This window comes from Bos taurus, chromosome 7 (genome assembly GCF_002263795.3).
Source record: "Bos taurus isolate L1 Dominette 01449 registration number 42190680 breed Hereford chromosome 7, ARS-UCD2.0, whole genome shotgun sequence".
NCBI lineage: Eukaryota > Metazoa > Chordata > Mammalia > Artiodactyla > Bovidae > Bos > Bos taurus.
In genome coordinates, this window is record NC_037334.1 from 14,273,775 (window position 1) to 14,299,613 (window position 25,839).

Below are 25,839 nucleotides of genomic sequence, written 5' to 3' on the forward strand. Positions count from 1 at the left end.
GATGAACATCTTTGCATGAAATGTTCCCTTGGTATCTCTAATTTTCTTGAAGAGATCTCTAGTCTTTCCCATTCTATTGTTTTCCTCTATTTCTTTGCACTGATCACTGAGGAAGGCTTTTTTATCTCTCCTTGCTATTCTTTGGAACTCTGCATTCAAATGAGTATATCTTTCCTCTTCAGGAAATGCCTCCTCAGACAGCCATTTTGCTTTTTTGCATTTCTTTTTCTTGGGGACAGTCTTGCTCCCTGTCTCTTGTACCATGTCATGAACTTCCATCCATAGTTCATCAGGCACTCTGTCTATCAGATCTAATCCCTTGAATCTATTTCTCACTTCCACTGTATAATCCTAAGGGGTTTGATTTAGGTCATACCTGAATGGTCTAGTGGTTTTCCCTAACTTCTTCAATTTAAGTCTGAAACTAAACAAAAACTATACAAAAAAAAGATCTTCATCACCCAGATAATCACGATGGTATAATCACTCACCTAGAGCCTGACATCCTGGAATGTGAAGTCAAGTGGGCCTTAGGAAGCATCATTATGAACAAAATTAGTGGAGGTGATGGAATTCCAGCTGAGCTATTTCAAATCCTAAAAGATGATGCCATGAAAGTGCTGCACTCATTATGCCAGCAAATTTGGAAAACCCAGCAGTGGCCACAAGACTAGAAAAGGTCAGTTTTCATTACAATCCCAAACAAAGGCAATGCCAAAGAATGCTCAAACTACTGCACAATGGCACTCATCTCACACACACACTAGCAAAGTAATGCTCAAAATTCCCCAAGCCAGGCTTCAACAGTAGGGAACCGTGAACTTCCAGATGTTTAAGCTGGTTTTAGAAAAGGCAGAGGAACCAGAGATCAGTTTGCCAACATCTGTTGGATCATGGAAAAAGCAAGAGAGTTCCACAAAAACATCTACTTCTGCTTTATTGACTATACCAAAGCCTTTGACTGTGTGGATCACCAGAAACTATGGAACATTCTTAAAAAGATGGGAATACCAACCACCTGGCCTGCCTCCTGAGAAATCTGTATACAAGTCAGGAAGCAAGAGTTAGAGCTGGACATGGAACAACAGACTGGTTCCAAGTAGGGAAAGGTACATCAAGGCTGTACATTGTCACCGTGCTTATTTAACTTACATGCAGAGTACATCATGAGAAGCACTGGGCTGGATGAAGCACAAGCTGGAATCAAGATTGCCGGGAGAAATACCAATAACCTCAGATATGCAGATGACACCATCCTTATGTCAGAAAGTGAAGAAGAACTAAAGAGCCTCTGATGAAAGTGAAAGAGGAGAGTGAAAACGTTGGCTTAAAGCTCAACATTCAGAAAACGAAGATCATGGCATCTGGTCCCATCACTTCATGGGAAATAGATGGGGAAACAGTGGAAACAGTGACAGACTTTATTTTCTTGGGCTCCAAAATCACTGAAGATGGTGACTGCAGTCATGAAATTAAAAGACGCTTACTCCTTGGAAGAAAAGTTATGACCAACCTAGATAGCATATTCAAAAGCAGAGACATTACTTTGCCAACAAAGGTCCATCTAGTCAAGGCTATGGTTTTTCCAGTAGTCATGTATGGACGTGAGAGCTGGACTATAAAGAAAGCTGAGAGCTGATGAATTGATGCTTTGAACTGTGGTGTTGGAGAAGACTCTTGAGAGTCCCTTGGACTGCAAGGAGATCCAACCAGTACATCCTAAAGGAAATCAGTCCTGAATATTCATTGGAAGGGCTGAAGCTGAAACTCCAATACTTTGGCCACCTGATGGGAAGACCTGACTCATTTGAAAAAACCCTGATGCTGGGAAAGATTGACAGAGGGAGAAGGGATGGACAGAGGATGAGATGGTTGAATGGCATCACCGATTCAATGGACATGAGTTTGAGTAAACTCCAGGAGTTGGTGATGAACAGGGAGGCCTGGTGTGCTGCAGCCCATGGGGTCACAAAGAGTTGAACACAACTGAACAACTGAACTGAACTGAACTGAAGGATGAACATTTCTGCACAGGAAAGAGATCATAAATTTCACTAAAGGAAGTTCTTGAGAATCAGTTACTTCTGTTTCATTTTTTATTACTTATTTTTTATCTTATTTTTAATTATACTGGGTATTCATTGTTACAGGCTGGCCTTCTCTAGTTGTAGCTGGCAGGGGCTGCTTTCCAGCTGTCATTGGATGGCTTCCCATTTCAATGGCTTCTTTTGTTATGGAGCATAGACTCGAGGTGCACTGACGTCATTGGTTGTAGCACAGAGCCTCAGTCACTGCGGCTCATGAGCTCTAAATCATGGCCTCAGTAGTTGTGGTGCTCAAGCTCCTCAGTATGTGGAATCTTCTTGGACCAGGGATCAAACACACATTCCCTGCGTTGGCAGGTGGATTCTTATCCACTAAGCCATCAGAGAAGTCCAAGAATCAGTTGCTTTAGGAAGTGAAAACTTAGAAGAAGCTCAAGCTATGGTATTTCAGAAAAAGAGCAACAAAGCATACACTCAATGAAGTTGAAGATTAGGTATTTCTGATTGCCAGTGTATTTATATAGGTTATTACAGTGATTCTCCCATCCCAACATCCACGTCTCCTCATAAGGACAAGAAAAACATGCTGGCAAGTTTCCTCAGGGCCCCATTCATATCCCTGTCCCTCAAGCTGTAGATGAAGGGGTTCAGCATAGGGATGACCACGACGTACCTTACTGAGACAATTGCCTGCTTTGAGGAGGAGGGGGAGAAGGCAGAACTGAGATATACTCCTAATCCTGTCCCATGGAATAAGCAAATGACTGTTAGGTGAGACCCACAGTACACAGAAAGCTTTGTACTTCCCCTCCACCAAAGAGATGTTCAATATGGAGGAAATAATCTTAGAATAAGAGAAAAGGATCCCAGAAAGTGGAGGAATTCCCAGCAATCCAGTCACAGAATACAGCATGATGTAATTGCTGAGAGCATCCAAACAGGCAGACTTGAGCACCACAGCAAATTCACAGAAGTTCAGAATTTCCATGTGTGTGGAGAATGAGAGATGCAATACCATCAGACTGTGCAAGAGGCTGACTAGGACACTGAGAAACCTAGAGACTAGAGCCAGCAGGGCACACAGGTGGGGACTCATGGTGACTGTGTAGTTCAAGGGGTGGCATATGGCCACATAGTGGTCATCGGCCATCACAGTCGGGAGGAAGTTGTCCAAATACCCCAATACCAAGAAAAAATACATCTGGATGATACAACCTTCATAGGTGATAACTTTGCTCTGTGTCTGGATATTTGCTAGCATTTTTGGAACTACAGTGGAATTGAAACAAATATCAGAAAGAGACAGGTGGGAGATGAAAAAGTACATTGGGGGTGGAGGTGGGGGTCAGAGCTGACAGTGAGGATGATGAGGTTCCCGAGCACCAGGACCAGGTACATGGACAGGAAAAGCATGAAGAGTAAGGGCTGCTGGTCTGGATCTTCTGAGAGTCCTGAGAAGAGGAATTTTGAGACAACTTTTTGGTTTTCTGCATCCATGTAGCTGATCACTGTGCCAGGTAACTGACAAAGCAAAGCTAATTCAGACAAACAGGAGTCCCCAAATATAAAGAAACTTTATCCTATTAATGAACACCCCCAGAAAAATGGACATGAGTTTGAGCAAATTCTGGGAGATAGTGAAGGCTAGGGAAGCCTGGAGTGCTGACGTCCATGAGGTTGCAAGGAGACACGACTGAGTGACTGAACAATCAGAAAAACGAGGAAAAAACCACACACATTTTGACTAACAATCGAATATTCCTTCCCTGAGAGCATGATAAACACCATTATCTTGTACAGATATTATTTTAGGGAAAATTTCTTCCTCTCTTCTAACTTTTTCACAAATGAGTGACTGCCTTCAAGACCATCAACTTTTGTGGCGTCCAGCTCAGCTTCAGCCTATTTCAGGTGTAGCATGTCAATGGCTCAAACGTTCTTCCTTCTTTGGGGCGGAGTTTTGCCTCTTGGATAATTCTGCTTTTTCCAAAATTTCTGTAGTAGTCGAGCGGCTCCATATGTGTTTGTGGTGCACTTACTTTGCTCTGTGGCCCTACCCCCTGACAACAACGAATTTGATCAGAAAGTGGTGTCTGGCCGAATCTGGCCATCTCAAGGATTGCCAGGTTTGTCAATATGGGAGAATCTAATTTTAAGCGCTCCCGGAATCTGAGAACAGGCAGGCAGAAAAGTTTTTGAGTCGCATCGTCTTGGGTGGGTAACCATCGCCAGCCTCTCCTTTCTGCCCTCCAAACCCAGAACTGTTACTCGTCCCAAAACTCGCCTCCAAAACTATATCCTGTTATGGGCCCCGCCTTCTGCTCGCAGCTCCGCCCATAGACTTAGTTCTGGCCTCAGCCGCTTCCGCTGGGCCTATTTCTGCCTTCAGTCCGCGTTCTGAGCTGACCTAGAGGTCTCGCCCCAACGCGACGAAAACTACCGTAACGCCAAGGGAACTTGCCAATCAATCGAACTTGAATGGCAGCCAGCGTCCTGGAACCCCGCCCCTCTACAGCCGTGGCACTAAGCGGAAGTGGCGTCACAGGCTCGCGACAGCATTTTGGTCAGGCTGGTCTACGCCTGGTGGAAAGAGGTAGGCTAGTCGTCCTGTGTTTCACATTGTTGTGGGTGAGTCTTGCGTGGAGGCAGGGTTCTGGGCTGCACCGAGGTCGTTATACAGCACGTTGGGCCTGGCTTCCGGGGGGACTCCTGAGAGAGGCCTGGCCCCTCCTTTCGCGTCCGTAGGATCAGAGTCACCGTCGGGTGGTAAGTGCTGTGAGGGCGCGTCTGCGGGGTGTAGACATTGACTGTGCTTTCCTATTCGAAAGCCTCCAGTGAGTTCTTTATGACTTTCGTCCACGAGGAAAAGAATATCCGCTGTTCCAGTGTGCGTTGCTCCGTCCCCCACGTCCTCCGGGTGTTACGAACCTGGCTACCCTGTCCTGTTGCTCAGAGTATTGGGGAGAGTTGGTTTAAACGCCTGCTTCTTTTGTATGAAAAATAACGTTTCACCAAACAATTTGGCTTTCTCTTTGCGCGTTGTTTTTGAATATTTCATAGAGGTACAGATTCCTCGGATCAAGGAATGCGCATATTACTCTGTTTATATGTATGTAGATTACAGAACTTGTTTTAAAAACGCACACATACACACAGCGAGAGCAGTTAAGTCATCTGAAATACCTAGGGTCGTAAGATCCCACAGTCAAACACGGGTCTCCAGGAGATACGATGGAGGCTTTTTGATACAAGTTCAAGAATGAGAAACCATAAATAACTTGTTTGGATTAGATGTGTATTTCCCCACATTATGTGATTGTGTAACGCCTAGAACCTCAATAAAATGTGACCTTCCAGTACAGTGAATGTTCGTTGTCGTAGATTCATTTAGTTTTAGAATTTTCCATGCTTGTTCTCTCCTCGATTTACGAATACACCGTGGTGAGCTGTTTGACAATAAGTTGAAAATAAATCGCATACATGATGACTTGCCTTTTAAATACTTGGTAATACTTCTTCTAAAGATATGGGCATTATCCTACTAAATATCTGAATTCCATTATTTCACATAAGAAAGATAAAAATAATAATATTTTGAAGTATCTACTATAATAAGTTAGCCTCTCCACGTGGTTCCAAAATGTGTTTTTGGTACTTTGGGGATCTAGAACCCAATCAGGGCTTATATGTGACAACTGTTAATGCCTTTTTGTCTTTTTTTAACCGAGATCACTTCCCGTTGTTTGTCTATTAAGTTCATTATATTGACACTTTGAGGAGTCACACATTGTTTAAAAAGTCACAGTTTTATATTTGTGCTTTTATATTCACAGTATGTTTAAGTTTTCCTTCATATCGTGTAGTTTCTGTCAGTTGGTAATTGGTTGAGAGCATGGTTGGCAAACTTATTGTCTGAAAAAGTCCAGATAGTTAGTGCTTGATGTGTCACGAGCAATAAGGTATGGAATTACTCAACTCTGCCTTAGTAGTAGAATAATACTGTCGACTTAGGGAAACAAATGGGCATATCTGTGATCCAAAGAACTTTATTTACAAAAACACACCCTATGACCAAAATGTGCCAACTCCTGGTATATTCTACTGGTTATTTCTTACGCATATTTTGAAGGTGATGTTGTGTACATCAAGTTGGATTCCATCAGGAGATGTAAATTTAGGATAGCCCTTGGTTGTGTTGCTCAGTAGGACTATTTGCTTAAGCTAGGAATCATCAGAGTTTTCTATTTTAAAAGTAGACTTTCCTATAAAGTCCTATGTGCGGTGATATTCTGATCCTCAGAATAACTTGTTTCCCAGCACCTTCCTATAATTTCTTTTAGCATCTGTTATTGTGTGAATAAACTTCTCTGTATATTGTTTCATCTTTTGGGGGTGTACTTTGAGGGTCAGCTTCTAGATTGTTTTTCTAGGTCATCAAACAAATATATATTTACTTCAGTGGATTTAAATTCTCTTAGATCTTGTGCCATTTTGTAGTTTCTGATCAACTTTTAAAAGGCATGTCTAAAACTGATTATGAAAAAATGCAAGGAACAGATTTTAGTTTTGCCATCAGGACGCTTGTTTTTAAGAATAATGTCCCAAAAGAATTTTTTCATCTTCAATGAAAAATACATAGTTTTTCAGAACTATAGCATTTTGATTTATATGTTTTTGTTCCAGGACATTTCATGTGAGTCTTACTTTATTTTTATGTTGCAGTCCTGTTTTTTATATTCCCTCAATTGTGTGTACTGTACTAGAACATTTTGTGAAAAGTGGCAAATTGTCTGGCAGTCCACAAGTGATTGTGGAATAACTTTAATGAGTTAGACTCTGTGCCAGGGACAGAGAAACAATGGTGGTATGTATACCTGTGGCTGATTCATGTTGATGCATGGTAGAAACTAACATAATATTGTAAAGCAATTATCCACCAATTGAAAATAAAAAATAATAAGTCTGTTGTTTTTAAGTTGCTCAGTCGTGTCCAACTCTTCGCAACCCCATGGGCTACAGCATGCTAGGCTGCCCTGTCCTTCACCATCTCCTGGAGCTTGTTCAAACTCATGTCCCTTGAGTCAGTAATGCCATCCAGCCATCTCGTCCTCTGTTATCTGCTTCTCCTCCTGCCTTCTATCTTTCCCAGCATCATGGTCTTTTTCAATGAGTCGGCTGTTCACATCAGGTGGCGAAAGTATTGCAGCTTCAGCTTCAGCATCAGTCCTTCCAGTGAATATTCGGGACTGATTTCCTTTAGGATTGACTAGTTTGATCTTTCAGTCCAGGGGACTCTCAAGAGTCCTTCTCCAGCACACAGTTGTAAAACAAATTCTTTGGCACTCAGTCTTCTCTATGGTCCAACTCTCGCATCCATACATGGCTACTGGAAAAACCATAGCTTTGACTGTAACAAACTTTTGTCAGTAATGTCTCAGCTTTTTAATATGGTGTCTAAGTTTCTCATAGCTTTTCTTCCAATGACCAAGACTTATCTTGCAGGTGCAGTCACCATGTGCAGTGATTTTGGAGCCCAAGAAAATTAATCTGCCACTGTTTGCATTGTTTCCCCATCTATTTGCCATGAAGTGATGGGACCAGATACCATGATCTTCAGTTTTTGAATATTGAGTTTTAAGCCAGCTTTTTCACTCTCCTCTTTCACCTTCATCAAGAGGCTCTTTAGTACTTCTTTGCTTTCTGCCGTAAGGGTGGTATCATCTGCATATCTGAGGTTATTGACATTTCTCCCAGCAGTCTTGATTCCAGCTTGTGCTTCATCCAGCCCAGCATTTCGCATCATGTACTCTGCGTATAAGTGAAATAAGCAGGTGACAATATACAGCCTTGATGTACTCCTTTCCCAATTTTGAACCAATCTGATTTTCCATGTCCAGTTCTCACTGTTGCTTTTTGACCTGCATACAAGTTTCTCAGGAGGCAGGTAAGGTGGTCTGGTTTTTTTAATCTTTTTAAGAATTTTTCAGTTTGTTGTGATCAACAAAGTCAAAGACTTTAGTGTAGTCAGTAAAATAGAAGTAGGTGTTTTTCTGGAATTCCCTTGCTTTTTCTATGATCCAATGGATGTTGACAATTTGATTTCTGGTTCCTCTGCTTTTTCTAAATCCAACTTGTACATATGGAAGTTCTCAGTTCACATACTGTTGAAGTCTAGCTTAAAGGATTTTGAGCATTATCATGCTGGCATGTGAAATGAGTGCAATTGTGTGGCAATTTGAATATTCTTTGGCATTACCCTTCTTTGGGGTTGAAATGAAAACTGATCTTTGCAGTCCTGTGGCCAATTAAAAATAAAAAATAAGAAATTTAAGACAAAACAACAAAAAAAATTCATATAGCAATTGTCTTATCTGGGAATTCATTTTTTAAATGAAAACCAGGCATTGTGTGACATGGACAAAGAATGTCTTACTATGAGATGGTAATATATATTGGAAGGGGTTGATATTTAACTTATGAAGCAAAACATGGGTTGTTGTTTAGCCCCTCAGGCGTGCCTAACTTTTTGAGATCTCATTGACTGCAGCATGTCAGGCTTCCCTGTCCTTTACCATCTCCTGGAGCTTGCTCAAACTCGTGTCCTTTGAGTTGGTAATGCCATACAACCATTTTCTCCTCTTTCGTCCCCTTATCCTCCTGACTTCAGTCTTTCCCAGCATCGGGGTCTTTTCTAATGAATCAGCTCTTCACAACAGGTGACCAAAGTATTGGAGCTTCAGCATTAGCATCATTAGAGCTTGCAGTGAATATTCAGTGTTGATTTCCTTTAGGATGGACTGGTTTGACCTCTGTGCTGTCCAAGGGGCTCTCTAAGAGTCTTCTTCAACACCACAGTTCAAAAGCATGAGTTTTTTTTGGTGCTCAGCCATCTTTATGGTCCAACTCTCACATCTATACCTGGCTACTGGAAAAACCATACCTTCGACTATACAGACCTTTGTTGGCAAAGTAATGTCTCTGCTTTTTAATATGCTGTCTAGGTTTGTTATAGCTTTTTTTCCAAGCAGCAAGCTCTTTTAATTTCATGGCTTCAGTCACCATCTGCAGTGATTTTGGAACCCAAGAAAATAAAATCTGTCACTGTTTCAATTGTTCCCTCATCAGTTTGTAATAAAGTAATAGGACCAGATGCCATGATTTTTGTTTTCTGAGTGTTGAGTTTTAAGCCAGCTTTTTCACTCTCCTCTTTCACTTTCAACAAGAGGCTCTTTAGTTTCTCTTCGCTTTCTGCGATAAGGGTGGAATCATCTGCATATCTGAGGTTATTGATATTTCTCCCGGCAGTCTTGATTCCAGTTTGTGCTTCATCCATCCTGACGTTTCACATGATGTACTCTGCACATAAGTTAAATAAACAGGGTTACAATATACAGCCTTGACGTACTCCTTTCCCAATTTTGAAATGGTCCTTTGTTCTATGTCCAGTTCTAACTGTTGCTTTTGACCTATATACAGGTTTCTCAGGAGGCAGGTAAGGTGGTCTGGTATTCCCATATCTTTAAGAATTTTCCACAGCTTGTTTTGATACAAACAGTCAAAAGCTTTAGTGTAGTCAATGAAGCAGTAGTAGATGTTTTTCTGAAATTCTCATGCTTTATCTGTGATCCAGTGGATGTTAGCAGTATCTATTAAGGTCACTGAGCAATAGTAAGGATTCATAGAATGGGTAAAAATTGTCAGATGACGGGAACTTCATGAGTAACATACAGTGTAGTTGAAAGCGCAGTGTATGTTTTACTGAAGAAAGAGTTTGCAGAAGCAGAACAGATAGTAATGAGATTTAAAGTGGAAAAAAAGGACAGGACCCAGGAAGGAGGTGCTCTGGGCATATTCTTAAGTCCATGTCAATTTTAGAAACATTGAGTATATGTACATCTTAAGTATAACTGACTAACTGCTACTTTGGAAAAAGACTTCAGGGAAGATGAGACCGAAGGCATTGAGTCAAGCTAGACTCTTATGCTGATTAAGTTTTAAAAGACATTCATGTTTATAGCGGTGTCATAATTATTATAGAAAATAAAGTAAATGATTTGAGAGTTTTGTAGAAGGTAAAAATGAAGGAATCCAGTGATTACCTATTTCCATTTACTAGATGACATGCCCTACTTAAAAAATGCTTGATTAGCACTCAGTGAAAAAAAACAAATCCAGGGCTATCTTAAGGAGCTTTGGGGAAGGCAACCATGTATTGTGACTAATTGAATAGAGCTCTGGAGCTAAATAGAAGATAGTATTCTTTATCTTTATATGATAGTAGGTGAAGGAAAGAAGAGAGAGTTGACACTGAAATCATAAAAAGATAAAGCATTCAAATTTGCCATATGGGAATTGATGGGAGTAGGAGGACGGGAAAAATTTGCATGTTTTGTTGATTCCATTTCTAGGGTGGGACAGTGAAACACATGAAGGCTTACCCCCAGATTTGATGAGACAATTTATTTGATTGGGAAAATTGCTCAGGGAAGAATTTAATTTTCACTATTTATCTATCAGGATCAATAAGAGATATCTTTTTTTCTTTTTTTGCTGGAACCCTGCAGCATGTGGAGGTTTTGGGGTTTTTTGTTGGTTGGTGTTTTTAATTTATTTGGCTAACTCTTAGGATCCATTTAAAATCTCATCCTGATAAAAGCCCTTTATGCAAAATTACATAGTGAAATAAAAGTGCATAAATGTACGTAGTGTGGGAAACCCTTCCATAATTCCTAGAGACTTAAAGTAGATATGAAATTTCATAGTGAAGAGAGGCCGTTTCCATGTGACAAATGTGGAAAATTCTTTAAAAGTTTTTTGTATCTTAAGAGTCACAATCAAATTCACACTGGAACAAAACCATATAAATATGAGGAATGTGGTAAAGCCTTCATCTTGTCCTCTTTACTTACTTTACATATGGAAACCCATGATAGAAAGTTTTCATGTGAACACTGTGGTGACTTTTTTGTTAGATCTGAGATTAGGACACATTGAAAATCTTACGTTGGAGAGAGTCCTTTTTTATCTAAGCAATGTGGAAAATACTTTAAATGTTCCTTATGACTTCAGTGTCATAAAAATATTCACTCTGGATTAAAACCCTACAAATGTGAAAAATGTGGGAAAGCCACATTTGTTGATTGGGTTATTTGTTTTTCTTTTTTGATAGTGAGCTCCATAAGCTGTCTGTATATTTTGGAGTCTAACCCTTCTGTATTGCTTTCTTAGAAAATTTTTTGCTCCCAATTGGAGGGTTGCCTTTTTATCTTCTCTGTAGTTTCCTTTGCTTTGAGAAGTCTTTTAAATTTAATTAGGTCCCCTTCAATTTCTTAAATTTTCAGTAATTTACTAGGTAGGTCAAAAAAGATCTAATTGTGACATGTCAAAGAGTGTTTCTCCTATGTTTTCCTCTAAGAACTTTATAGTGTCTCGGCTTATGTTTAGGTCTTTAATCCATTTTGAGTTTATTTTTGTGTAGGATGTTAGAAAGTGTTCTAATTTCATTCTTTTACATGTATCTGTCCAGATTTCTCAGCACCACTTATTGAAGAGTCTGTTTGTTTTTTTGGTTTTTTTCCATCAGATATTCTTCCCTTTGTCACAGATTAGGTAACCAAAGGTGGGTGTGTCTATCTCTGGGCAAGAATACAAAGAAGAACTATACAAAAAAGGTCTTAATGACCCAGATAACCACGATGGTGTGGTCACTCATCTAGAGCAAGATATCCTGGAATGTGAAGTCAAGTGGGTCTTAGGAAGCATTACTACAAACAAAGCTGGTGGAGGTGATGAAATTCCAGCTGAGCTGTTTAAAATCCTAGAAAATGATGCTATTAAAGATGATGATGCTGCACTCAATATACCAGCAAATTTAGAAAACTCAGCTGTGGCCACAGGACTGGAAAAGGTCAGTTTTCATTCCAATCTCAAAAAAAGGCAATGCAGAGAATGTTCAAACTACAGCACAATTGCACTCATCTCACACGCTGGTAAAGTAATGCTCAAAATTCTCCAAGCGAGGCTTCAACAGTATGTGAACTGAGAACTTCCAGATGTTCAAGCTCGTTTAGAAAAGGCAGAGGAACCAGAGATCAAGTTGCCATCATCCGCTGGATCGTAGAAAAAGCAGGGGAATTCAAGAAAAACATCTGCTTTATTGACTAAGTGAAAGTGTTTGGCTGTGTGGATCACAACAAACTGTGAAAAATTCTTAAAGAGATGGGAATACCAGACCACCTTACCTGCCTCCTGAGATATCTGTATACAGGTCAAGAAGCAACAGTTAGAACCAGACATGGAACAATGGACTGGTTCCAAATTGGGAAAAGGCTGTATATTGTCACCTTGCTTATTTAACTTATATGCAGAGTTGCTGCTGCTAAGTCGCTTCAGTCGTGTCCGACTCTGTGCGACCCCATAGATGGCAGCCCACCAGGCTCCACCGTCCCTGGGATTCTCTAGGCAAGAACACTGGAGTGGGTTTGCCATTTCCTTCTCCAATGCATGAAAGTGAAAAATGAAAGGGAAGTCACTCAGTCGTGTCTGACTCTCAGCAACCCCATGGACTGCAGCCCACCAGGCTCCTCCGTCCATGGGATTTTCCAGGCAAGAGTACTGGAGTGGGGTGCCATTGCCTTCTCTGATATGCAGAGTACCTCATTTGGAATGTTGGACTGGATGAAGCAAAAACTGGAATCAAGATTGCTGGGAGAAATATCAATAGTCTCAGATATGCAGATGACACTACCCTTATGGCAGATAGTGAAGAGAAACTAAAGAGCCTGTTAATGAAAGTGGAAGAGGAGTGTGAAGAAGCTTGCTTAAAACTCAACGTTCAGAAAACAAAGATCATGGCATCCGGTCCTCTCATTTCATGGCAAATAGATGGGGAAACAGTGACAGACTTTATTTTCTTGGACTCCAAAATCACTGTAGATGGTGACTGCAGCCATGAAATTAAAAGACACTTGCTCCTTGGAAGAAAAGCTATGACCAACCTAGATAGCATATTAAAAAGCAAAGACTTTACTGACAAAAGTCCGTGTCGTCAAAGCTATGGTTTTTCCAGTAGTCATGTATGGATGGATATAAGAGCTGGACCATAAAGAAAGCTGAACACTGAAGAACTGATGCTTTTGAACTGTGGTGTTGGTGAAGACTCTTGAGAGTCCCTTGGACAGCAAGGAGATCAAACCAGTTAACCCTAAAGGAAATCAACACTGAATATTCATTGGAAGGACTGATGCTGAAGCTCCCGTATTTTGGCCACCTGATGCAAAGAACTGACTTAGTGGAAAAGACCCTGATTTAGTGGAAAAGACCCTGATGCTGGGAAAGATTGAAGGCAAGAGGATAAGGGTTTGACAGAGGATGAGATGGTTGGATGGCATCACTGACTCAATGGACATGAGTTTGAGCAAGCTCCAAGAGTTGGTGCTGGACAGAGAGGCCTGGCATGCTGCAATCCATGAGGTCACAAACAGTTGGACAGGACTGAGTAACTGAACTGAACTGTCCATGAAACATTAATCTAAGAAATTTTTGGAATTGTATTTGAGCCATATTAGAGGATTAGCCCTGGAAGAACATCACAGAAAGCCCTTGTTTAGTGTGTATTTGTGTGTTTATTTATTTATTTGGGGCTTCTCTGGTAACTGAGTAGTAAAGAATCCGCCAAGGTAGGAAACTGGGTTCAATCCCTGGGTCAGGAAGATCCCCTGGAAAAGGAATTGGCAACTCATTCCAGGACTCTTGCCTGGAGAATCCCATGGACAGAGGAGCCTGGTGGGCTACAGTCCATGGCACTGCAAGTGTCAGACAGGACTTAGCCACTAAACCACCACCATCATTTATTTATGTATATTTTTGGCCCCACCATGGTGTATGTGGGATATTATCTCCCAGAGGCATGCATGATCTTATTACCCCAACAGGAATTGAACCCCTGACCTCTGCAGTGGAAGCTTCCCTGTGCTTCCCTATCTGCTTGAGTTTGCTCAAACTTGCATCCACTGAGTCAGTTATACCATCCAACCATCTCATCCTCTGTTGCCCCCTTCTCCTCTTGCCCTCAATCTTTCCCAGCATCAGAATCTTTTCCAGTGAGTCTGAATAGTATTTCATTTTTGAATTTTTTTCTTCCATTCATGTGTTGATGGACACTTAGGTTGCTTCCATAACTTGCCTGCTGTAAAATAAGGTTGCTATGAACATTGGGGTGCATGTATCTTTTCAAATTACTGTTTTCATTTTCTTTGGATATACACCCAAAGGAGTGGAATTGCTAGATCATGGTGTCGTTTCTTGAGGAGTCTCCATACTATTTTCCATAGTGGCTGCACCAATTTACATTCCCACCAGCAGAATACCAGTGTTCCCTTTTCTTCAGTGTGGCCACATTTGTTATTTGTGACCTTTTTGATGACCATTCTGTGTGAAGCAATAGCTCACTGTAGTTTTGATTTGCATTTCTCTAACGGTAAGTAACCTTGAGAATCTTCTCATGTACCTGTTGGCCATCTGTGTGTATTTCTTGGGAAAATGTCTTTTCAGGTCTTCTGTTCATTTTTTCAATAGGATTATTTGGGTTTTTTTATCTTAAGTTGTATGAGCTATTTATATATTTTGTACTTTAATCTATTATTGGTCATATCATTTGCAGATATTTTCTGCCATTCAGTAGATGGTCTTTACTTTTTTTTTTTTGTCTTTACATTTTTTGATTGTTTATTTTGCTTTACAAAACTTTTACATTTACTTCAATCCCATTTGTTTATCTTTGCCTCTGTTTTCTTTGCCTTAGGAGACAGAGCCAAAAGCATTCTGCTAATATGTATGTCAAAGAGCGTTCTGTGTATGTTTTCTTCTAGGAGTTTTATGGTTTCTGATGGTGTTTTAGTCACTATGTCATATCCGACTCTTGCGACTCCATAGACTGTAGCCTGCCAGGCTCCTCTGTCCATGGAATTCTCCAGGCAAGAATACTCAAGTGGGTTGCCATTTCCTTATCCAGGGTATCTTCCCAATGCAGGAATCAAACCCAGGTCTCCTGCCTTGCAGGCAGATTCTTTACTGACTGAGCTACAAGAGAAGCCCAAGTTTCTAGTCTTGTATTTAGGTCTTTAATCCGTTTTGAGCTTTTTTTCATACATGATATGTAAAAATATTCCAATTTTATTCTTTTACATGAGCTGTCCAGTGTTTTCAGCACCATTTATTGGCCATACTGTCTTTTCTACATTGTATATTTTTGACTGCATTGTAGATTAGTTGACTTTAAGTGTGTGGGTTTATTTTTTGGTTCTTTATACTATTCCATTCATCTGTGAGTCTGTTTTTGTTTCAGTTTTATACGGTTTTCATTGCTGTAGCTTTGTAGTGTAGTGTAGAACCTGCCTGCAAGTGAGGGAGACACCAAAGACACAGTTTCACTCCCTGGGTCGGGAAGATCCCCTGGGAAAGGAAATAGCAACCCACTCCAATATTCTTGCCTGGGATATCCCATGGACAGAGGAGCCCATGGGGTCGCAGAGTTGAACACAACTGAGCACACACACACACACACGTAGTGTAGTTCGAAGTCAACGACTGTGATACCCCTAGCTTTGTTCTTTGTTGTCTATACTGCCTTGGCTCTTCAGAAGAATTATTTGTTCTAGTTCTGTGAAAAATATCATGAGTACTTTCCTAGGGGTTAAATTTCTGATTGCTTTGGGTAGTATGGAATTTTAACTGTATTGATTCTTTCAGTCCATGAGCACAGGATATCTTTCCACTTCTCTGTAATATCATCTTCAATTTCCTACACTGTTAGATGGTTTTCAGAGTATAGGTCTTTCTTTGGTTAAGTTTATTTCTAGTAATTGAATTCTTTTTGATTTGTTTTTCAAAGGAACTTCTTTTTTCTGCTTTCTTTTTCTGGTAATTCATTATTGTATAGAAAAGAAACATTTCTTTATATTAATCCTGTATACTTTCCACTTTACTGAATTCATTTATTAGTTCTAATATTTTTTTGATGGTGACTTTAGGGTTTTTTTATATATAGTACCATGTAATCTGCAAAGAGTGGGAATTGTACTCATCCTTTCCAATCTGGATGCCTTTTGTTTCTTTCTCTCATCTGATAGCTGTGGCTGGGACATCCAATACTGCATTAAAGAGAAGTTATGAGAGTGGGCATTCTTGTCTTACTTCTGATTTTAAATGAAAAGCTTTCTGTATTCCATTGAGTATGATGTTAGCTGGGGCTTGTCATAAATGGCCTTCATTATGTTGAGATGTGTTCCCTCCATACCAACTTTGATGAGAGTCATTATCATGAATAGATGGTGAATTTATTCAGTGTTTTTCTTGCATTAATTGAAATTATCTGTGATTTTTAGTACCCTTTTATTAATGTAGTGTATGACATGGCTTGATGATCAGATTTTGAACCATTTTTTCATCCCTGGAATAAATCTCACTTGATCATTGTGAATAATCCATTTTATAGACTGTTGAATTCTACTTGCTAATATTTTGCAGAGAATTTTTGTATCTCTATACATAAGAATTATTGGCCTGTAATCTAATTTTTTTTATACTACCTCTTTCAGGTTTTAGCATCAGGGTAAATTCTGATTCTCATAGAAAGAATTTGGGAGTATTTCCACCTCTTCTGATTTTGGGAATAGACATTAAGGGACTTCCCTGGTGGTCCAGTGTTTAAGACTATTTCAATGCAGGGGGCACTGATTCAATCCCTGGTGGTCAGAGAACTGGGATCCCATATGCTATGTGGCACAAGCATATGTATTCAGCCTTCTTTATATGTGGGATAGAATTCTGTGCAGCTGCCTTGCCTGGACTTTTAATTTGGGGGAATTTTGATTGCTGATTCAGTTTCAACATTAGTAATCAGTCTGCTTAGATTATCCATGGATTCCTATTCAGTTTTCAAAGGTTTTGTAATTCTAGATACATATTTCTCCTAGTTCAATTTATTGACATATAACTGTTTATAGTATACTTTCTTTTTTCTCATAGTATTCCCTTTCGATTATTTCTGTATGTGGAATCAGTTATAATTTCTCCTCTTTCATTATTTTGCTTATTTGGGTCTTCTTTTTTCCTTAATGAGACAGGCTAAAGCCTTATCAACACTAATTATCTTTTCAAAAGACCTGCTTTTAGGTTCATTGATCTTTTCTAATGTAGGGGACGTGGGGTTCTCTATTTTATTTTCTCTCTGATGTTTATTACTTCTTTCCTTCTGCTAACTTAAGGCTTTGTTCTTTTTCTAATTCCTTTGGATGGTAAATTAGGTTGTTTACTTGAGATTTTTCTTACATCTTGAGATAGGCCTGTATCATTATAAAATCCCCCATCATGACTACTTCTGCTGCATCCCATCAGTTTGAGGACGTTTTGTTTCTATTTTCATGTGTCTTGAGGTATTTTCCAATTTCTTTGTTGACCCATTCATTTTGTAGTAACATGTTGTTTGGTCTCCACATATTTGTTCTTTTCCCATTTTTCTTTCTGTAATTGATTTCTTCATTTCACAGCATTGTGGTCAGAAAAAATATTTGATATTATCTCGGTTCATTGAATTTGTTGAACAGACATGTCATCTGTCTTAGAGAACATTCCATGTGCACTTGTGAAGAATGCTTATGTCTCTGTTTTGGGTTGGAATGTCCTGTAGGTATCTATTAAGTCCAAGTGACCAAATGCATCTTAAGACTACTGTTTTATTCTGGATTCTCTGTCTGGATGATCTGTCCACTAATGCTGCTGCTGCTGCTGCTAAGTCGCTTCAGTCGTGTCTGACTCTGTGTGACCCCATAGACGGCAGCCCACCAGGCTCCCCCGTCCCTGGAATTTTCCAGGCAAGAACACTGGAGTGGGTTGTCATTTCCTTCTCCAGTGCATGAAAGTGAAAAGTGAAAGTGAAGTCGCTCAGTCGTGTCTGACTCCCAGCAACCCCATGGACTGCAGCCTACCAGGCTCCTCCATCCATGGGATTTTCCAGGCAAGAGTACTGGAGTGGGGTGCCATTGCCTTCTCTGCCACTGATGCTAGTTGGATGTTAAAATTCCCTATTATTATTGTATTACTCTCAATGTCTCCCTTTATGTCTGTAAATACTTAATTTATTTAGCTTCTCCTGTATTAGATACACATATGTTAACAGCTGTTACATTCTGTTGTGTTAATGCCTTTATCATTACATAATGTTCTTTGTCTTTTATTTAGACTTTGTCTTAAAGTCTACTTTGTCTACTCTGAGTATTGCTACTCCAAATTCTTGTTCGTTTGCCTTTATATGGACTATCTTTCTCCTATCCTTTCACTTTCAATCTGTATGTGTGTCTTTAGCTTTACTAATTTGTGATTATCCTGGGATTCATATGTTGACCTGTAACTAGATCTGCTTGTTTTAAACTAATAGTGATTTAATTTCAAGAACATTCTAAAAAATGTATGTTATTTCTCCCTTATTACACGTTTTTTGTCTTTAATGTCATATTCTTGTTTAACAATTGATTGTTGTAGTTATAGTTTCTTTGTACTTCCTTTGTACTTCCTTACTTAATCTTTGTACTTCCTTACTTAAATGGTTGTTACACAGGCTTTACTGTATATTTACTTTACTAATGGGACTTTTCTTTCCTATACATTCTTCTGCTCGTAGCCTTTTCTTTTCCACTTAAGAGAAGACCCTTTACTATTTCTCTTAGAGTTGTTTTAGATTTGATGAACTCCTCTAGTTTTTGCTTACCTGAAAGTTCTTTGTCTCGCCTTCGATTTTGAATGATAACCTTACTGGGTAGAGTATCTTTAACTTGTAGGTTTTTCCCTTTTAGCACTTTCAAAGTATATGCCCCTCTGTCCTGCAAGGTTTCTGCAGAAAAATCAGTTGATAGCCTTAAGTGGGTCCCTTGTATATGACTCCTTGTTTTTTCTTACTGCCTTTAGAAGTCTCTGTTTACCTTTTGAATTTTAATTATGATATATTTTGGTGTGTGTCTCTGGGTTCATCTTGTTTGAGACTCTGTGCTTTCTGTAGCTGGATATCTGTTTCATTCTTCCATTTTGGGAAATTTTCAGTCATTCTTGTTGTTGTTTAGTTGCTAAGATGTGTCTGACTTTGTGATCTGTGGACTGCAGCACGTCAGTCTTCACTGTCCTTAAGTATCTCCCAGAGTTTTCTCTGGGAAATTCATGTCTTTGAGTCAGTGACGCTATCTAATCATCATATCTCTGCCACCCGCTTCTCCTTTTGCCTTCAGTCTTTCCCAGCATCACGGTTTTTTCTAGTGAGTCAGCTCTTTGCATCAAGTGGCCAAGGTATGGGAACTTCAGCTTCAGCATCAGTCCTTCCAATGAGTATTCAGAGTTGATTCCTTTAGGATCCACTGGTTTGATCTCCTTGTATTCCAAGGGACTCTCAAAAATCTCCAAAACCACAGTTCAAAAGCATGAATACTTTGGCACTGAGTCTTCTTTATAATCCAACTCACACATCCATACATGACTACTGGAAAAACAACTTTGAATAAACAGAACTTTGTTGGCAAGTGATGTCTCTTCTATTTAATACACTGTCTAGGTTTGTCATAGGTTTTTTTTCCAAAGACCAAACGTCTTTTAACTTCATGGCTGCAGTCACCATCCACAGTGATTTTGGAGATAATGAAAATATGGTTTCTGCTTCTACTTTTCTGCCCCTTCTCTTTGCCAGGAAGTGATGGGAACAGATACCATGATTGACTTAGTTTTTTTAACGTTTAGTTTTAAGCCAGCCTTTTTACTCTCCTCTTTCACCCTCATCTAAGAAAGCTCCTTAGTTCCTCTTCACGTTCTGTCATTAGAGTGGTATCATCTGCATTTCCAAGGTTGTTGATGATGTCTCCTAGCAGTCTTGATTCCCACTTGTGATTCATCCCGTCTTGCTGAAGGCAATGGCACCCCACTCTGGTACTCCTGCCTGGAAAATCCCATGGATGGAGGAGCCTGGTAGGTTGCAGTCCATGGGGTTGCTGGGAGTCAGACACGACTGAGCGACTTCACTTTTACTTTTCACTTTCATGCATTGGAGAAGGAAATGGCAACCCATTCCAGTATTCTTGCCTGGAGAATCCCAGGGACAGGGGAGCCTGGTGGGCTGCCATCTATGGGGTCACACAAATTCGGACACTACTGAAGTGACTTAGCAGCAGCATTGAAATTGAATAAGCAAGGTGACAATATACAGCCTTCTTGTACTCCTTTCTCAACTTTGAACCAGTCACCCTTCCTTGTCTGCTTCACTTGCTTTTTGATCCACATACACGTTTGTCAAGGAACAGTTAAAGTGGTCTGGTATTCTCACTCATTAGAATTTTCCACAGTTTGTTGTGATCCACCCAGTCAAAGGCTATAGCATACTTAATGAAGCAGAAGTAGATGATTTTCTGAAACTCCCTTGCCTTCCTATGGTCCATAAGTGTTGGCAATATGATCTCTGTTTCCTCTGCATTTTCTAAACCCAGGTTGTACATCAGGAAGTTCTCGGTTCATGTATTGTTGAAGCCTAGCTTGAAAGATTTTTGAGCGTAGCCTTACTAGCATATGTGCTGTTGCTGCTGCTGCTGCTAAGTCACTGCAGTCATGTATGACTCTGTGTGACCCCGTGGACAGCAGCCCACTAGGCTCCTCCGTCCACAGGATTGTCTAGGCAAGAATACTGGAGTGGGTTGCCATTTTCTTCTCCAGCATATATGAAAAGGGTGCAATTGTATGGAAGTTTGAACATTTGGGGGCATTGGCCTTCTTTGGGATTGGAATGAAAACTGTCCTTTTTCAGGCCTGTGGCCACTGCTGGGTTTTCCAAATTTGCAGATGTATTGAGTGCAGCACTTTAACAGCATCATCTTTTAGGATTTTAAATAGCTCAGCTGGAATTCCATCACCTCCACTATCTCTGTTTGTAGTAATGCATCCTAAGGCCTACTTGATTTCACACTCTAGGATGTCTGTCTCTAGGTGAGTGAGCACACCATCGTGGTTATCCGTGTCATTAATACTTTTTTTTTAATAGGTCTTCTGTGTATTTTTGCCACCTTTTCTTAATCTTCCCTGCTTCTGTTTGATGATACCGTTTCTGTCTTTTATCATGCCCATGCTTGCATGAACATCCTTCATATGTCCAATTTTCTTGAAGATATGTCTAGTATTCCCCATTCTGTTGTTTTCCTCTATTAACTTTGTTTTTTGTTTTTTGTTTTTTTCATTTAAGCAGGCCTTCTTATTTCTCCTTGCGGTTTTCTAGAATTGTGCCTTCATTTGGGTATATATCTTTCCTCTTCTTTGCCTTTTGTTTCTCTTTGCGCAGCTATCTGTAAAGCTTTGGCTTCAGACAACCACTTTGGCTTTTTTCATTTTTTTCTTTGGGATGGTTTTGGTCACTGCCTCCTGTACAGTATTATGAACCTCCATCCATAGTTCTTCAGGCACTCTGTCTACCAGATATAATCCCTTAAATCTGTATGTCATCCTCACTTATAATGGGTATGATTTAGGTCACACCTGAATGGCCTAGTGGTTTTCCCTGCTTTCTTCAATTTAAGCCTAAATTTTGCAATCAGGAACTCATGATCTGAGCTACAGCAAGCTCTGTGTTTTCATATTTTTATCAAATACATTTTTCCCCTCTTTTTCTCTCTTCTTCTGAGACCCAATTACAAGAATGTTAGAATCATTTATATTAGACCAGAGATTCTTTAATCTGTCCCTTTTTCTTCCACCACAACACACAGTTTGAAGGATCTTAATTTCTTGATGAGGAATCAAACCCAGGCCCACAGTAGTGAAAGCACTGAGTCCTAACCACTAGTCTGCCAGGGTATTGCCGTACTGTTCTCATTTTTTCAAATTTTGTCTTCTCTTTCTGTTTTTCTGATTGGGTGGTTTTTGTTATTCTGTCTTCCATATCAGTTGTGCGCTCTCCTGTGCCCCCTGATCTGATGTTAATACTCCTAGCATGTTTTTTTGGAGAAGGCAATGGCAGCCCACTCCAGTACGCTTGCCTGGAAAATCCCATGGATGGAGGCGCCTCGTAGGCTGCAGTCCATGGGTTCGCTAAGAGTTGGACACGACTGAGCGACTTCACTTTCGCTTTTCACTCCCGTGCATTGGAGAAGGAAATGGCAACCCACTCCAGTGTTCTTGCCTGGAGAATCCCAGGGACAGGGGAGCCTGGTGGGCTGCCGTCTATGGGGTCGCACAGAGTTGGACATGACTGAAGCAACTTAGCAGCAGCAGCAGCATGTTTTTTATTTCAGTCATTTTATTCTTCACATCTGACTGGTTCTTTTTTATTGTTTATGTTCCTTGTTACAACTTTAACTATGTTCATTCATTCTTTTCTCCAGTTATCATTCTTATTTGTTGCTCTTCTTTAGTCACCAAGTCATGTCCAACTCTTTGCAACCCTTTGGACTAACAGGGTCTTTCTGTCCATGACATTTCCCAGGCAAGAATCCTGGAGTGGGTTGGCATTTCCTTTTCCAAGGAATATTCTTGATCAAGGGATCGAACCCATGGCAGATGGGTTCTTTACCACTGAATGACCTGGAAAGCCGTAGCATTCTTGTGCTTTACATTTCGTGTTGATTTCTGCCATATAACTGAGAATCAGTCAAAAGTTTACATAATATGTATGTATGTATGTATGTATCACTTCCCTCCTGAGTCTCCCTCTTCTTCCCACATCCCACCCCTATTGGTCATCACAGAGCACCAGACTGGACTCCCTTTGTTATTAAGCAACTTCCCACTAGCATTTTACACATGATAGTGTATATATGTCAGTGCTGCTTTCTGAATACAGCCCACCCTCTCCTTCCCCTTCTGTGTCCACAGTTTCTTCTCTGCCAGGTTCATATATTCCTGAACATGCTATATTCCATGTATATGTGTTAATATATGATTCTTGTTTTTTTTCTCTTTCTGACTTCACTCTGTATAAGATGGTCTAGGTTCATCCACTATAACTGACTCAGACTTGTTCCTGTTTATAGCTGGGTAAAATCCACTATATTACTGTACCATAATTGCTGTATCCATTCATCTGTCACTGGACATCTAGATTGCTTCCATTTCCTAGCTATTGTAAATATTGCTGCAATAAATACTATAATTTAGTAGTGTGATTTCTGAGTCATATGGTAGATTTATTCTTAATTTTTAAAGGAATCTACATATTGTTTTCCATTTGGCTGTATCAGTTTCCTTTTCCACCAGCATTCCCTTGCTGCTTTTAATCATTTTTCTTTGTGTTTAATTTTTGTTAGTTTGAATAATATGTATGTTGGTGTCATTCTTTTGAGGTTTTTCTTTACGAAAGACTCTGGGCTTCCTGGACTTGGGTGACTATTTCCTTTCCCCTCACCCTAAGGAAGTTTCCAACTGTAATCTCAAATATTTTCTCATACCCTTTTCCTCTTCTTCTTCTGAAACCCCTGTCATTTGAATATTGGAGCATTTAATTTTGTCCCAGAGTCTTTAAGACTGTCCTCATTTCTTTCTCCTTCTTTTTTCTCTATTCTTCTCTGCTTTGGTTATTTCCACCATTCGATCTTCCAACTCATTTATCCATTCTTCTGCCTCAGTTATTCTGCTATTGGTTCCCTCCAGTGTATTTTTATTTCAGTTCTTATGTTTTTCATTGTTGATTGTCTGTTCTTTGTCTTTTATATGCTAAGTCACTTCAGTCGTGTCCCGTCTGACTCTGTGCGACCCTATAGACGGCAGCCTATCAGGCTCCCCCGTCCCTGGGATTCTCCAGGCAAGAACACTGGAGTGGGTTGCCATTTCCTTCTCCAATGCATGCAAGTGAAAAGTGACAGTGAAGTCGCTCAGTCGTGTCCGACTCTTCTCGACCCCATGGATTGCAACCTAACAGGCTCCTCCGTCCATGGGATTTTCCAAGCAAGAGTACTGGAGTGGCGTGCCATTGCTGTCTCTTATAGGTCCTTGTTAAATGTTTCTTTTACATTCTCAATCTGTGCCTCCGTTCTTTATCCGTGCCCACATATTATTTCTGAGGTCTTGTATCATCTTTAATACCATTACACTGAATTCTTTTGGCGGTAGACTGCCTATTTCATCTTCATTTGCTTCATCTGGTGAAGCCCTGGAATTCTTTTACTAATGCTTTAAACTGATTATTTCGTATATTATCTGTGTTAAATTAGTTGTTTCATGTATGTTTTATCCTTGTTCTTTTGTTTGAAACAAATTCCTTTATCTTCTCATTTTATTTCACTTTCTCTGTGAAATTAAGTGAAACATTTACCTATCTCATCTTTGAAGGTGTGTCCTTTTGTAGGTCCCTATGCAGTCTTTGTATGCAGTAGCTTTGGTGGGAGAGCTGGATTTAAGCAGAGAAGAATCTTCCTTGGCAGTCCCTTGAGTGAGGCTCCACGTTCCACTACAGTGCTTGATACCTTGGTAGTGGAGCTCGGTTCCCACAAGCTGTGTGGCATGGGCAAAATTTAAGAAATAAAACTTTAAAAATTAAAATAAAGGGGCTTCCTTGGTGGCTCAGTGGTGAAGAGTCCACCTGCCAATGCAATGGGTATGGGTTTGATCTCTGGTCCAGGAAGATCCCACATGCCACAGAGCAACTAAGACTGTGTGCCACAACTATTGAGCCTGTGCTGTAGAGCCTGGGTACTGCATTACTGAACCCACATGCTGCAACTACTAATAAGTCCGTTCACCCTAGAGCCTGTGCTCCAGAACAAGAGAAGCCAACCCAATGAAAAGCCCATGCACAACTACAGAGTAGCCCCAGCTCACTGTAACTGAGTATGGCAAAGAAGACCCAGCATAGCCAAAAATAAGTAAATAAATCTTTAAAACAAAAAATAAAATGTGGTCAGCACAGAGTATGTCTTTCCTCGGGGCGTCCTTGTTAGGAAGTTGTGCTGGTGATACAATGGCTAGAGCCAGAGCCGTGTGTGAGCTGTTTTTCTCCTGTGCACAGTGGCTGTCACTACCCTGTCATCAGGAGCAGGAGCCAGGTCTGGTTCCAAGGTCCTGGAAGCAGAAGCCCTGAATGTTGCCTCTCAGTTGGTTCTGTTCTCTCCATGTTTGCACTCTCTCTGCTCCCACCAACTGTACCTTTGCCTGGAACAGGAGGGTTTTTGTGGGCCAGACACACACTGAGACTGTCTAGGAAGCCAGTCAGGTATACAGACAGCTCCTGATCCACAACCTCCCCAAGTCCCAGCACTGGCCTAACTCACCTTATTCAGATACAGTACTGGGTCCAGATCTGCTGCATACCCTCAAGTGTGCACTCTACTTGACAGCAAACACTAAAACCAGATCAATTCCCCTCCTTTCCTACCTGACTCTGTGGATCATTTTTACAGCCTTGGTTTTAGACATCGTTCTGTCTCCAGTTTGTTTTCAGTTTGAAGGGGCTCCATATAGATGTATTTTTGATATGTTCCTGAGGGGAAGGTGAGCTCAGGGTCCTACTTCACCTGCTTTCCTCTCAATGTGACATTTTCTGAGTGTGCAGGGATATTCAGGAATTTCAAACTAGAATGGAATGACTTTCGCACAGCGATTGTGGGAATTATGATCATCTCTGAATGCCCATGCCTTCTTTCTTTTCTCATAGGTCTTCTTTCTAAGGACCCTTTATGCGATCCTGAGGAAAAGATAGAGGCAAGACAGGATGGTAGCTGAGTGTTTGAGGGATTGTTCTCAGGTAAGAAGACAGGGCATCCTTATACAGAGTGAGCTGCTGCAT

The 25,839-nt window shown here is 40.3% G+C and overlaps 1 protein-coding gene and 1 pseudogene across 4 annotated transcripts in view; one reads left to right on the plus strand and one right to left on the minus strand.

The window, feature by feature from the left end:
- On the minus strand, positions 2,610-3,542 carry OR7G53P (olfactory receptor family 7 subfamily G member 53, pseudogene; annotated as a pseudogene).
- LOC100139345 (zinc finger protein 26) overlaps positions 3,919-25,839 on the plus strand; it is a 37,259-nt gene continuing 15,338 nt past the window's right edge. For 2 of the 4 annotated variants that reach the window (XM_024994885.2, XM_059888562.1), the window contains exons 1-2: positions 4,612-4,811; positions 25,708-25,797. In XM_024994885.2, coding sequence (XP_024850653.1) covers positions 25,765-25,797 — 33 coding nt within the window. In that variant the 5' untranslated portion in view covers positions 4,612-4,811; positions 25,708-25,764. Of the gene's footprint in view, positions 4,812-25,707; positions 25,798-25,839 lie in introns of all 4 variants that reach the window. The other 2 variants (XM_024994884.2, XM_059888563.1) reach the window with 2 other exon arrangements.